Source organism: Lutra lutra, chromosome 18 (genome assembly GCF_902655055.1).
Source record: "Lutra lutra chromosome 18, mLutLut1.2, whole genome shotgun sequence".
NCBI lineage: Eukaryota > Metazoa > Chordata > Mammalia > Carnivora > Mustelidae > Lutra > Lutra lutra.
The window spans coordinates 22,129,211-22,143,910 of NC_062295.1; the positions used below are offsets into that span (position 1 = coordinate 22,129,211).

Sequence of the window (14,700 nt, forward strand, 5' to 3'; positions counted from 1 at the left end):
GGGCCACCTCTCATTTCCGGGTGCTGCCACAGTCCTTTCCAGAGTACATGGCGATTTCAAAGGACCCCCACGAAGGGCAAGGAAGGGCACAGCGTCTCTGAGAAGTAATATTCAGGCCATGAAAGTGAAAACAGGCGGGCGAGATGGTGCCGTGACCGAACACGTCTCAGAGGCTAACTATCTAGGGGACAGTCACAGAGGAAAAAAGACAAAGGACACGTTTTGTCCTTTGATTTTGAAAGGACAAAATTCCACTTGCCGTGGAATACAGGCTGGAATTAAGAGAAATGCTGGCAAATCAATGACTGTAAGTAGGAAATTAAGATTCCATAACATCATATCAAATGTGTCATTCCAAGATAGGGGGAGATAAATGGATTTTTTAAAAAGATTTTTTTTTTTTTGCTCTTCCCATCTTCTGAGTAATAACATCATGATATGAAACATGTGGGGAAAGTAACAGAGAAGATAAACATCCACACTGTCAATGCCCCCGCTGACTGTTCCGTGCACTTGACTTTTCTCTCCCGTTTCTCCAGGACTGGGTTGGTTTTTTTTCAAGATTTTATTTATTTATTTGTCAGAGAGAGAGAGAGAGAGAGAGCGCACAAGTAGGCAGAGTGGCAGGCAGAGGCAGAGAGAGAAGCAGGCTCCCCGCCGAGCAAGGAGCCCAATGTGGGACTCGATCCCAGGACCCTGGGATCATGACCTGAGCCAAAGGCAGCGGCTTAACCGACTGAGCCACCCAGGAGTCCCCAGGACTGGGTTTTTAACTGAGATCTCCAGATACAAGCACCTCGAGATTATTTTCAGAACTGCACGGGTGAGAAATTGTGATTTATAAAAACAAATAATCATTAGCACATGTGGGACCCCCCCACCCCACCTTTCATGGCCTCTATGGGGCTCCTACGATGCATGAAAGCCTCAAGACTTGGGTTATCTACAAAGCTCCTTCCTCGGCCTGCGAGGAGGTGGGCACACCTGAGGCGTGGGGCTGTTGAACTTGGCTTGGGGAATTGGTCACACAAGCAAGACCATGGACAGCTCCCAGGCAGCAAAGGTCACTTGGCCTATCTGACTGGCCAGTGACCTGCCCGAGAGGCTTTTTCCGCTCTGCTCTTCCTCACTGTCTCCATCCATCCCCCGGTGGGGAAGGAAATAGGGCGGCAGACATGGGTCCCTGTTCTGTGGGACACTGCCCAGGAACTATAAGGTTAGAGCTGAGCGAGGTGGAGGACAGTTCACGAGGCTGTTACAGGTCAGAGAGGGGTCTGTCTCGCTCAGGGTCGAAGCTGGAGGCACACCTGAAGGATGAAAGCTGGCAAGGCAGATGGGGGGGGGGGGTCTCCTGGCAGAGAGGACAGTAGTCCAGTGGCTACCCGCTAGGGAACTGCAAGGGCCCAAGGAGTGCTGCACACAGGAAAGGGGACCAGGGTCTCGGTGAGGCTAGGTGGCTTGGCCGCGTATGTGACAGTGAGCAGAAATCGCTGTGGTGTTTCAGGCAGAAAACTGGGGCAGAGGTGTCCTGAACTTAGTAGCACAGTGAAGGGGCATCACGCTGGAGAGGGGACGCGGATGGGAGGGGTAAGGCCAGATGTGGGGAAACCATGTAGGGCTCACAGGGGTGTGGCTCGCATGCGCAGGACCATAGGGGGCAGAGAGTCATGGCAATAGGCCTGGGTTTGGAGGAGACCATCATGAGTCGGTCCCGGCCATGCTAGGTTTTGGTGCTTTTGAGAATCCAAAGTAGAAGCAACAAAGAAATGTCTACGGAGTCGGGTGGTCTGGGGTGGACTAAGAATGCGGGAATCCTGGCACACATGTGGCCACTGAGGCTTGTGTCAAATGAGGACAGAGAAGGGCCCAGAAAGAGCCCTGGGAGCATCGCCATTTAACAGAAGAAGGGGAGGGGAGGAGCGGCCAGCGGGGCTGAGGGAGGGGTGCGTGTGCAGAGGGTCAGGGCCCCTGGGAGCTGTTTGGGGCAGCAGGTTGTGTGTTATGAGAGAGAGGGGACAAAGTGGAGACTAGGCCCTTCCAAGAGTGTCCCTACAATGGACAGGAGGGCAGACAGCAGAGAGCCCCCCCACCATACCAAGCAGGAAGATGGGCAAAGGGGGGTGTCAGGCCCTCAATGGGGTAGGAATCATTCAAGTCTGTGCCTATCTCTCCCCTCTTGAGGTCTGGCTCCTTCATGCCTGCCTCGAGGCCCAGTGAGGGCTGTGTGCAACCCAGGAAGGAGGCCTGGGGAGGGTTGCTACTCCATGGGTCTCAAGCCGGTAATTTTTAAATTCTCTGGGGCCGCCAGCCCCCACCCCAGTGCTGTAGGAGGATGAGAGAGATCAGAGACTCAGGTCCAACTCCCACTCATAAATCAAACCAAACTGCTCAGAGTTTCCTAAATCCACTTGTGTGCTCCCCCTCTGGGCCTTTGCCCGTGCTGCTGCTTGTGCCTAAGAACGCCTTCTCTCACCCGCTGCCCATCTGGCTGGCGAACGCTGCACGTGCCTCTGGAAACTTGGCTCAAGGGTCTCATCTCTGAAAGCTCTTTTATCCTCCAGCTGCCCTGGGCTGGGCCTGGGCCCTCGGCCTGCCATCACCTCCAGGAGACCCAGCAATGGTACCTTGCCGTGCTCCATAGACCCCGCGGCAGGGCAGGTGATGGGCGAGCCTGGGGGCCTACCAGGGAGGATGCTGCTCACTCCAGCCCAACGATACCATGTGAGAGTGGGAGCCCAGTGCAGCCAGACCCTCCGCTTTCTCATGCAAAGCAAAAACCTTGGCGTTTTAAGGCGATTCTGATTCTTAAACTCAGCCAAAATTTAAACATTTTTAAACCACCATAGGGACCAAGCAAAGCACTTCTTCCGGCAGGATTCTCCAAGGGCCGCCAGCTTACGGTGTGTGCTGGGCTCCTTTCTCAGGCAGGGAGTGTCTTCCTTGTGCCGTTCAGAGGGAGGTTTCTGGCAGGGGTGCAGGCAGGGAAAGGGGGAGCCCCGGTTTTGTAAAGCGAAACTTCACTGCATCATCTCATGTAATCCTCAAAAGAAAACTGTGAGGAAGGGTGCCAGCCCATTTTCCAGCCAGGAAAATAGAGGCTGCAGGAGCAGAAGTGACCCACAGTTAGTAAATTACGGAGTTAATTTCAACCTGGTCGATTTCTTATGGAGGGCATCCAAGGTTAAATGAGTGCACCCACAGCCAGGCCCAGGAACAGCCATAGGAAGTCCAGTCCCACTCTGCATCGTGGGTAACAATGTAATTACTATGAAGAGTTAGTAACACAACTTATTGAACCCCTGAGCTCCTAGGTGCCTGATCCAGCAGAAACCAGAAAGACTGTTGTCTACTTTCTCTGGTGGTGTGCACACAGGAAGGAGGCAGGGACAAACCAAGTGGTAAATAAATTAACAAGTAAGTTCAGAGAGCGGGACGTCGCAGAGCAAGGCGAAGGCCGGTGATCTGATTCCACAGGCAGGAGGCCACCCAACCTGCTATTCCCCCCTTGGAAGCTCCCAGACTTTCGCTCTCCCACCCCGGCGGCTTCCCCCAGGGAGGCATGGTGGCTGTTCCCTGTGGCTGTGAATCCCTGCCGGGGTCCAATCCAACAGGTCTGGCTCTCTTCCACGAGTTGTTAAAGCAGATCCGAACATTAAGCATTCAGGAAAGCCGGGTCTGCAAATATTTATCTTTCATTCATTCGGCAGCTTCCGACCCTCCCCTCCGAGGCCCCATTAAGAGGTCCTCCTTGGGGATGGCAGACAGGGGACCTGGGGAGCGCTTAATTCCAGACATTTCTCTAAGCAGCCGCTCAGAGTCAGGGGTAGGCTCCCCAGTCCCTGGTCCACATGCGTGCACACTGGCCTCCCTGTGCACACACTAATGCATGCGTGCACACACACACCTGCATTTCAAAACCCCTGAAAACTGTTCAGAATCTGCCCAGTTAGTCTGGAGACGTGCATAGGCTCCCCCAGAGAAAACTCGAAGAGAAGGGGGTGGCTTGCAGCAGCAGACCAGGCCCTCCCTGCCCCATCAGCCCCCACAGAGTGGCATCTTGTCCTCAGTCAGGAGCACAGAGGGAGAGGCCTGGTGAAGTGGGCAGGAACAGTGGGCACAGCTGGGAGACCCTGCACCTTCTCCCTGGGCACCACACCCACCCTCACACCGTGAGCCCTCAGCGGACTCCCCTCATTCACCCCAGCAAGCCCAGCTCCCTCCTCAGTGCCGGGCAGAGCCTGCTGACCAGTCCCGAGAGGCCACACGTCACAGGAGTGATTGTGGCCTGCTTCAAATCCCAACTCTGGCACTTACCAGCTGTGTGACCTTAGACAAGTCACTTTACCTCTCTGTGCCTTGATTTCACATCTATAAAACGGGGACACAATAGTACCTATGACCTCCCAGAGGTGTGGTGGAATTCACTGAGTCATACCTGGAGCAGAGAGAAGAGTGCTGGGCAAGAGGCAGGCACCCTATGTCTGCTGTGGTTATTAATATGGTTATTAGATTCCTAATACCTAAAATGCCGTCTCCTAAGCCAATCGTCCTCATCATTACTAAGCTTTCTATATCACATCAGCGGCAGAAGAAACAGACTCACAGATACAAAATGCAGTACTATGCCCAGCGCATTACCTGCATTATCAAAGTGTGACTTCCCAGGACACTGACGGCTCTGGGCTCTCCCGCTGGCTGTCAGAGGACACTGGCCCAGACAGGCTTAGTGCCTTGCCCCAAGTCACACAGCAATGAAGCCACAGGTCTGGAACACCACGCACTCAGACTGAGGCTTTCCCGAAGTCCCTGATCCTTCCACCACCCCTCAACCCCCCAAGGAGGGGAAAACCTAGGCAGGTGGGCCCCTCAGATCTCTCCCCTGGTGTCTGTGGCTACAGTTCTGGGGACACTGGCCAGTGCAGGATTTCAGCCCTGCTACTGCTGGGCCACTTGCAGACCTGTGCTGGGAGAGATCCACGTGCTCTGAGCTTTGTGGGGAAGCACCAAATAAATAAATAAATAAATAATTAGAACAGCCCAGCTAAGCTGAAATGCTCTCCTCAGAGAGGAAGGGAAATAAAATTTGATGAACCTCTGCTTAATGTTCAAGTTATGAACGCATAAAGTGATATTCTGCACATATGCTGAGAACCAGGCATCTGCCCCCACATGGCCGGGGCCTGAGCTGTTAGGGACCGTTCCAACCAGGGCACTGGCAAACGTCAGCTTCTTGATGATGGGGTTTGGAGAGGTCCTGTCTTCTGCCTCGTTAGAACAAGGCTGCCCGCAGATGCCCCAGGCTCTCCCCTAGCCGAGGGGACAGCTGAAGATGCAGTGATAAGGGATGGCTTTAGACATTGTGCTGTGTATACGGCTGCTATATACAGTTCCTGAGCACCTCCTGCGGGTCCTGTCCTATGCCAGCCGTTGCCACCTTCCTGGTGAGCACACTGTCCCCAATCGTGGGCAAGGCGGCCCCGTATGCCCAAGGAGTCCAAGCTTCCCAGCCACAGCTGTCTGGTCCCAGAGTGGACACCTGATCTGGGACCCTGGCGTCGGGGGGCCAGGAAGCTGCATCTGCCCGGTGATGGTGAAGTTTGAGCTGAAAGTGTGTGGGGCAGCCGGGTCTGAGGTCTCCAGGGAGAAGAATTCGGTTGGTTACCCAAAGAAAAATTAAAAAACACCTGCTAGGTGCCTGGCCCAGTTGTAGGAGCTGGGAATAGAGCAGGGAACAAGACCACGAAGCTTGTCCATCCTGGAGCTCACAGCCTATAAACTCAGACATGAACAGGATACGGTCAGGTTGTGAGAGTGCTCTGAAAAAATGGCTGGAGTGCTCGGGGCAAATTTAGACCGACTGATTAAGGAAGGCCTCACCGAGCAGGTGAAGTTCAAGCTGAGACCCAAGTCAGCCAGTCAGGTGCATACTCCAATCAAGGGCATGGCAAGTGCAAAAGGTCTCAAGAGGGGGTGAGCTTACAGTGTTCAAAGGACAGAAAGGAGGCCCATGCGGCACAGGAGAGATGGCGGGGTCTGCAGGAGTCAGAGAGAGGTGCCCATGTGGCCTCCGTCATGTGACTCCTTGGCTTGAAACCTTTCCACTGCCCCAGAGAGTCCAGTTCCTCAATGCTGCCCAGCTCTGCAGCCTCCTTCCCCCTTTTCCTCCTCAGACTCTGTTCATCAGTCCTGACAACCTTTCAGTCCCCTACCATTGAAAGGCATTATTGCATATTCAGTCAGCTCCCCTAGAAGCAGACCCTGTGACAAGGATTTGGGCATGCATAGTTTATTTAAGAGATGGTCCTGGGAAATATGCTGACTATCTGCCTGTCTGTCCTTCATCCATTCTCCACCATCCATCCATGCATCCAAGTACCCATCCATCCATGTATGCATGCACTCATCCACACATGCGTGAATTCATTCATTCATCTATCCTTCCACTCAACCAACCATCCATCCATCCACCCACCCAACCATACATACACAAGCCCACCTAACCATACATACATACCTATGATGCCCATCTATCCATCCAACCATCCACCCACCCACCCACGCATCCATCCATCCACCCAACCAACCATACATACATACACACACCCAACCATACATACATACAAACAAACACCCATCCATCCATCCATCCACCCACCCAACCATCCATACACATACACACACCCAACCAACCATCCATTCACCCATCCAACCGCCCACCCAACCATACATACATACACACACCCAACCAACCATCCAACCATCCAGCCACCCACCCACCCAACCATACATACATACATACATACACCCATCCGTCCATCCACCCACCCACCCAACAATCCATACATATACACACCCAACTAACCATCCATTCATCCATCCAACCGCCCACCCAACCATACATACATACACACACCCAACCAACCATCCAACCATCCAGCCACCCACCCACCCAACCATACATACATACATACATACATACATACACCCATCCGTCCATCCACCCACCCACCCAACAATCCATACATATACACACCCAACTAACCATCCATTCATCCATCCAACCGCCCACCCAACCATACATACATACACACACCCAACCAACCATCCAACCATCCAGCCACCCACCCACCCAACCATACATACATACATACATACATACACCCATCCGTCCATCCACCCACCCACCCAACAATCCATACATATACACACCCAACTAACCATCCATTCATCCATCCAACCGCCCACCCAACCATACATACATACACACACCCAACCAACCATCCAACCATCCAGCCACCCACCCACCCAAACATACATACATACATACACCCAAGCATTCAACCATCCATTCATATATACACAATTTATTGTCACTTCTTCTATTCCCAACTGGACTCTGAGGACTCAGGTGATCAGATGTAGTCCCTGGCCTTGAGGAGACCTCGTCCTCCAGTAGTCATCAACAATCCCACTGCTGGGTCCTCTTTCCACTCATTGCTGTAACAGAGCCCAAAAAGAGGACCTTGGTTGTTCTCTGTATGCCCCTAAAAAGACATGGTTCTCAGAAGCATGGGGCTAACGAGCAAACCCTGAGACTCAGTTCTTTCTTCTTGGTTTCTCAGGCTCTGATCACAAGCCAACCTCATATCCCATAAAACACCAAAATATCCCAGAAATGCCAACACAGTGGGGTTCAAACTCTGCCTTACCCAGCCTCTCCCTTCTACCCCACTACACCCCCAGGATGCTTCTGTCCAATCACTCTAGCTTTTGACTGGAGCCCTGTGGCTACTAAGGCCAAACCCTGGGCTTTGGATTCCCAATGATGGCCAGAGGTGACCCCATGTGCACTGACCTCTCCCGGAAGTACTTGATGGCCTCAGGGTCTATGAAGGTCGGCTCCTCCCGGTAGCCCTGCTCAAAGACCTTGCGCTTGTGCCGGAACTCAATGACCGTCTTGGTGTAGGAGTTGAGTGTGGTGACAGAGGCTGCCATGCAGCAGGTAAAGGAGCCCCACGCCAGGCTGCCAAGAGATGAGGAGAAAGGTGCCACAGTGAGGGTGGGCAGGGGACAGGAAACCCCACCCGCCAGACATGCATTCACCCTGCACAGCTGCCTCCTCTGGGCCACTCTGGAGCAGGTGCTACTGCAGAGAAAACTAAGATGAGGTCTCCGCCCCACTCAGTCTGTACACTGTGATGCAGACATGACAGCCTTCATTACTGGGACACAAGGAAAGAGCGAGACCTTCCATCCACAGGGGCCGGACTCAGGGAAGGTCACCAGAACACAGGTAGGCTGCAAGGGGTCTTGGAGGATGAGCGAGAATTTACCAGGGAGAAGGGCATTCCACGAAGAGGGAAGGGCGTGTGCAAAGGCATGGAGGCACGAGGCAGTAAGGAATAGCCCACAGACTGCCAGAGGTCTGAGATGCTGGAGCGAGGGAGAGTGTAATTAGTTGGAGTTGATGATAAAGAAGAAGCAGTGGAGGGGACCCTAAAAGCTGGTGTCTATGATGGGTTAAATTACCTCTGTTCATGTTTGACCTTGGGCAAGATGCTTAACTTCCCTGCCCCTTACTCCTCACATCATTTTAATGGATGTAACAACAGCACCAACTCACAACGTTGTTGTAAGGATTGAAGGAGATGGGCCATTCAAAATATCTCAGACAGTGCCTTGGGCATAGAGCAGGAACTCAAAAAAAGTTCGCTGTCATTACTACCATCAGCAGTTTCAACATTCTTCCTACCCCTTCTGTCTGGCTTCATTTCCAAACTCTCCCTCTGCAAGATTAAGTTATCATGACCCGTGTGGCGCTCTTCTCCACCCTTCCTCCAAGCACTGCTGGCAATTCGTGGCCGCACTCACCTGACGTGGATGTGGAGCCAGCCAGAGCTGACAACTGGAAAGAAGGGAAGGAGGTATGGGGCTAGCAGATCAGGAGCTAGGCGCTGGTCTTCTCTGACCTGGTGTCCAATCTAGAAGTGGCCTCCTGCCTAGTTCCTCTGACCAAGACTGGGCAGTAACATTTAGAATCAGGAGTGGGGACCTGCCTGACTCCAGTTAGTTACACCCAGCCGGGTCTCTGCATCCATGCTCTCCAGTCCCTGCCCTGGTGACGGGTTTCCTCCCAATCAAGGACTCAGTGCTGCTGGCCTGTCTCAGAGCATCCAACCTCCTCTTCTGCCAGCCATCCGTTGGGTCTCTCAACATCACCACCAATGCATTCCTCAAGGTCAGGGCAGCCCACTTGCCACGTGCACTGCTCTGCTTTTTATCAGACCCAGGCCACCCAGAAGGAAAGCAAGGGGAAGTGTGAGGATTCAGCTTGTCTCACAGGGATGCCCGATCATCACCACTCCCTTACCGCCAAAACTGTTAATGGATTCCTTGTTCTTTCATGATAAGGAGCTAATTTAGACCTCCCAGAAGCTCTCCAGTATCTATGACAGACAGCGATGGGCTCCACCTGGTCCGTCTTAGAGTGGTCTGGTAGGTCACCCTGCCCCCCTATTCACAGATGATTGGATAAGGGCTGAGCATCTGACCGAAGTTGGTCCAATCAGATACTCTCTCCTCTCAGCAACGAAACTCAAGACCAGCTCAAAGTGGGATGGGTGTTTGAACTACAGAGGTGGAAATTCAGAACGTGAGGCTGGAGAATAAAGAAGCGCACCTTTTCTGGGATTCCATGACACACAGGTTGGTTTGGCCTGACCAGCATCCGTTCTGTTAAGGGACCAGTGCTCCCCTCCTCTCAGGCCACACGGTTTGCGTGGAGCTGGCCTCATCCCCAATCTTTAGGGTGATCACATGGCCAACACCTGGCCAATGAGAGCATCACTTCCCTCTGGCCACAGTAATTAGTTCAAGGATGGGTGTGACACCCAACTCAGGCTAATGAGACTCCATCCCAGGACTCTCGGTCGTATCTCTCCCGGGGTGCCAAGCTGGTGGGATTTGAGCCTGGAGCTGCTAGGAACTGTCCTGCCACCACGCAACCTGCTAAGGAGGCTGACTCTTAGCAGATCCTTGAAAAAAGATCCAGGTCCCTGCGCTGAAGCCATTATCCCTGGACTTTTCAGTTATGGGAGCCCAAATTCCCTTACCGGATTTTTTTCTTTCTCTAAGCCAGTCTGAATTGGGTGTCTGTCATCAGCAACCCAAGTTCCTGTACAATTGCTTTCTATAAATTCCCTATTTTACATGGCTTAGTTTTAAAGTGAATTTAAAGTCTTAAGGATCAGGGATCTTATCTAGGAGCAGGTCCAACTCCCAAGTCTGGTGACCCAATAAGGGGAGGAGCTTCTCTCCCTGTCACACAGCCCTGTTCAATTTCATCTCAGCCCTCGCCACACCCTGTAATTCTCCTGGAGCTTTTCTTCCTATTATTTGTTATTCTTTGTTCTTAAATGAAACTTTCTATTTTGGGATAATTATAGATTCACAGGCAGTTGTAAGAAATAATACAGAGAGTTCCATGTACCCTGTACCCAGTTTTCCTCAATGGTAACGTCTTGCAGATACAGTCAGTCCCCAGCCAGCCTATCGACACCAATAGTCAAGATACAGACCATCTCCATTCATCACACTCCTGTTGCCATTTTACAGCCACACCCTCCTCCCCTCCCAACCTCTAGCAACCAGTAATCAGCTCTTCATTTCTCTTATTTTGTCATTTTAAGAGTGTTGCATAAATGGAATCACATAGCCCGTATTTTGGGGATTGGCTTTTAGCACTCAGTATAATTCTCTGGAGAGTCATCCCAATTTCTCTATCAACCATTTGTGTCCTTATATCAGGGAGTTTCTCCACATCTGCACCAGCATGTCATGTTGTCACCTTTTTTTTTCTTTGAGCGATTCTGATAGATGTGTAGTAACACCTCATTGTGGTTTTCATTTGCATTTTCCTAATGGCTAATGGTGTGGAACATCTTTTCTGTTGCTTACTTGCCATCTGTTTATCCTCTTTGGCAAAATATCTGTTCATGTTCTTCTGCCCACTTTCTAATCAGATTGTTTGGAAGATGTTGTTGTTTACTATTGAGTTTGGAGTGTTTGTATGGATCCTAAATACTGGGCCTTTGTGTGAGAGGTGGCTTACAGATGTTTTCCTCTGTCACTTGTCTTTCCAACCACAGGTCTGTCACAGAGCAAGTGTTTCATTTTGCTGACATCCAATGTATCAAATTTTCCACTTATGTTTTTGATCCATTTGATATCAAATCTAAGACCTCTGTGCCTATGTCTAGATCCCAAAGATTTTCTATTTTTTTTCCTAAAAATTTTAGAGTCTTACAATTTGTATTTAGGTCCCCAAACCATTTTGAGTTAATCTCAATACCAGGCATGGAGTTTAGGTCAAGATTGATTTTTTTTTTTCCTTTTGTCTCTGTATGTCCAATAGTTCTAGCCACCATTTGTTGAAAAGGCTACTCCCCTCTCCACAGAATGGATTTGCATCTTTGTCAAATTATCAGTTAGGCCCATTTGTGTGGGTCTATTTCTGGGTCCCTTCTTCTGTCCCATTGATCTCTGTGTATCCCTTCACCCATACCACACAGCCTAGACTACTGTAACTATATATTAAATCTTGAAATTGGATAGACTAATTCCTCCCACTTTGAGTCTTCTTTCTCAAAATTGTTTTAGCTATTCTAGTTCCTTTGCCTTTCCTAATAAGTTCCAGAATAATCTTGTCTATACCTACAAGAAATCTTGCTGAGATTTTATTAGGAATTGCATGAGGAGAACTGACTGTCCCTGGGGGCAGGGGTCCTGGCTCCCTGTGAGACCTCCACTGCCGCTTGGGGATGGGTGGGATTTGTTACTATTCCAGCAAAGTGGCAGTCCCGGCTTCCTGCTCTGCTATCACTGTAGCCGGTGACATGCTTCATGACAGCCCGATGAAGGGAATCTAAGCTTGGTGCGAGTGGGGGGTCCACCCACAACCGTTGGTTTGTTCGTGGTTTGTTTTCTGGGATGTGTGACTATCGAGAGCAGTTGTTGCTAAGTTTTCTGTCTGGGTAGGCTGCCCCTTTCCTGGTCTTTTGACTACAGAAAGCAGACTTTTGGAGTGGTTTGCGTGTGTGTATGTGTGCGTATGTGCCTGCACGCGCACATGCGTTTTTGTTATTACTGGGTTGCTGACTTCTTAATTTCCAACCTGGGATGCGCTGGACAAAATGTGCTCACTGGTGTCCTGTCTCTTGGTCCCAGGTCAGCCTACTGTCTTCTGTCTACCAGCACCTTCTTACGCTTGCCTTATGTCGAATGTTCCAGGATTTTAGGTGTCCTTAGCAGGAGGAATAGGGAGACGTAGGTCTATTCCATCTTTCCAGAAGGGACAGGCCCGCTTATTTGGGCTTTGATTGCCTTCCCACCCACACCAAAACTTCAGCTTCGTGAAAACAGAAGCTTTGTGTTTTTTCACTGCTCTATCCTTAGCACCTAGAGCCGTGCCTGGCACATAGGAGGTGCTCAGTAAATATTTGTAGAATGAAGAGATACAGATATGACCCAAACAAACTGAACGAACAGATATAAAACCACTGTACTGGTTTTCACGTGGGTGGGGGGCATGGGTTGTATCCATGAGTCTCCATCCTCCTCACTGGGCCTCATCCCCGCAGCCCTCTGGGTCCCCACGCATGGCATCGTTTGAAAACCTTGGGACAAGTTTGCAGCTCGCACTTCTGAGTGGGTGCATTGAGGTACGTGGGTGGTTGGCCTGGTTTTGGGAGCCGAAAGCAGAGTGGACACTGTGGGGGAAGAAAGGGGAGGGTGATGGGCTGGACAGAGTGGCTGTCAACCTCTTGGTCCTCTGGGAGCTGCAGGGCAGGCCAGGGCGGATGCTGGGGCCAGATCCGGGGATGAATAGAGGCCCTGCTCCGTGGGAAGACTGTTAACTGACCCCCAAGGGAGGCAGCCCTAGTCCTCATTCAGGACAGATGGGCAGAGAATCACAGTGCAAGACAGGACACAAATACTTGTTCTAGTTCACGCTCAGTGCCCCAGAGCTGATGGCACCAGGAGCTGACAGTGGCAGATTCTGGGGGCCCAGCCAGTTCAGCCACAGCCAGCAGGCGTTCCCTCCCTGGTCTTAGAGGAAGGGAGGCCAGAGCCCCCTGCTTTGGGCGACATGAGAAAGAGTGAGAGTTTCCAGCTTCCTGCTGAGCACTCAATCTCCCAGTGGTAACAGTGGTGACAGCAAACACACCCTCTCCAGGGGCTCTGTGGGGCCAAGGTCCTTCGATGGTCACGGCAGCAGAAAAGCCAGCTAAGGCCTGCAGAGAGGGCAGGCCAGCCCTAGGGCCCCGAGAGAGGGAAGAGGCTAGCCTTCTGTTTCCACAGGGTTGTGAAGATTGGAGGGGGCAAGGAGAAGAAAGGAGGGTAGCAGCAAGGCCATCAACTTCACATAGATTGGGTCTCAGAGGCAAACAGAGAGGCATCCCTCCCCCACCCCGGTACTGGCCCAACCTGCTACTCTGCTGTGTGACCTGTGCCAAACTGCTTAACCTCTCTGCGCTTCTAGCGCTTGTGAAGCTACAACTCTGTGATGCTCTCCTACCCGCAGTGTGCAGGCAGAATGCTCAGGACTGGGGTTTCGCTGTGTGTGTTGTGGTAGGAGGGGCGCTTTTTAAAATCGTGCTCCATTTTGATCAAATTCGAAACAGAAGGACAAAGCGACTAGTTTTCCACGTTCCCGTCATCACCAGGAAAATTGCCATGCTGCCCTTCCAAGCAGGGGCCACTATGCAGGAGCAGGGTCTGGTGGATGATGATGCCGGGAAAGCGCAAGGCGACAGGGAGAGGCAGGGATGGGGGTGACCCAGGGAGCATCTGCCCCATCGAAAGGGACAGCCACCACACAACTCCAGCTCCCGCTGCAAGTGGCAAGGCCAGTTCGGCGAGGACATAGCTTCGGATAGGAGCCCCAAACTTGGATTTTTACGTAAAATGTTCACCTTTTTAGATGTTAAAAACAAATACGTCTGTTATTTTTTTTTAAACACTGTAATTTTTAATAGGTATTTTTTCTTAGATTTGTGTGTATGTGTGTGTGAGAGAGAGAAAGCGAGCACGAGCAGGGGGACAGAGGGGGAGGGAGAAGCAGATCCCCACTGAGCAGGGAGCCCAGTGTGGTCCTTGATTCCAGGACCTTGGGACTGTGATTGGAGCCAAAGGCAGATGCTTAACCAACTGAGCCACCAAGTCGCCTGAATCCATCTCTTATCTAACACTGTGACAGACGACACAAAACATTTAGGGGCTGGGCTCAGCCCCGGGCTGCACGCAGTTTGCAGCCCCTGGGCTCACTGGGCGATCTGGACCTTTGCTCTCTCTGAGACCGCGTCCTAGTCCCTGAACTGGGCCTGGTAACCCGTCTGTGGGAGTCAGCATGGCAGGACCAGACAGCTTGGGAACCTGAGACACAGAGCTGAGGAAGGAAAAAAAAGCCAGGCAGGAGGTGGGGAGGGGCCTCGGATGGGGTTCCGAGGCTTAGGGCCAAAGGGACTGAAGGGCACCCCCCTGGGACAGTTGGAGCCCAGGGCACAGTCGGCAAGGGGCTGCCTGCACGCCCACAGGGTGTCACTGTGTGGACATTCAGGGCATGTGCCTCCCAGCAAGTGAGAGCCGCATTAGCAAAGGCTCATGTCATCGTCACCACTTAGAATCACCGCCACTTAGGAG

General features: G+C 51.7%; 1 protein-coding gene across 3 annotated transcripts in view; it reads right to left on the minus strand.

Moving 5' to 3' along the window:
* Positions 1-14,700, minus strand: part of GSG1L (GSG1 like) — a 197,961-nt gene that overhangs the window by 17,353 nt on the left and 165,908 nt on the right. For all 3 annotated transcript variants that reach the window (XM_047714413.1, XM_047714414.1, XM_047714415.1), the window contains exon 5: positions 7,856-8,023. In XM_047714413.1, coding sequence (XP_047570369.1) covers positions 7,856-8,023 — 168 coding nt within the window. The remainder of the gene's footprint in view (positions 1-7,855; positions 8,024-14,700) is intronic.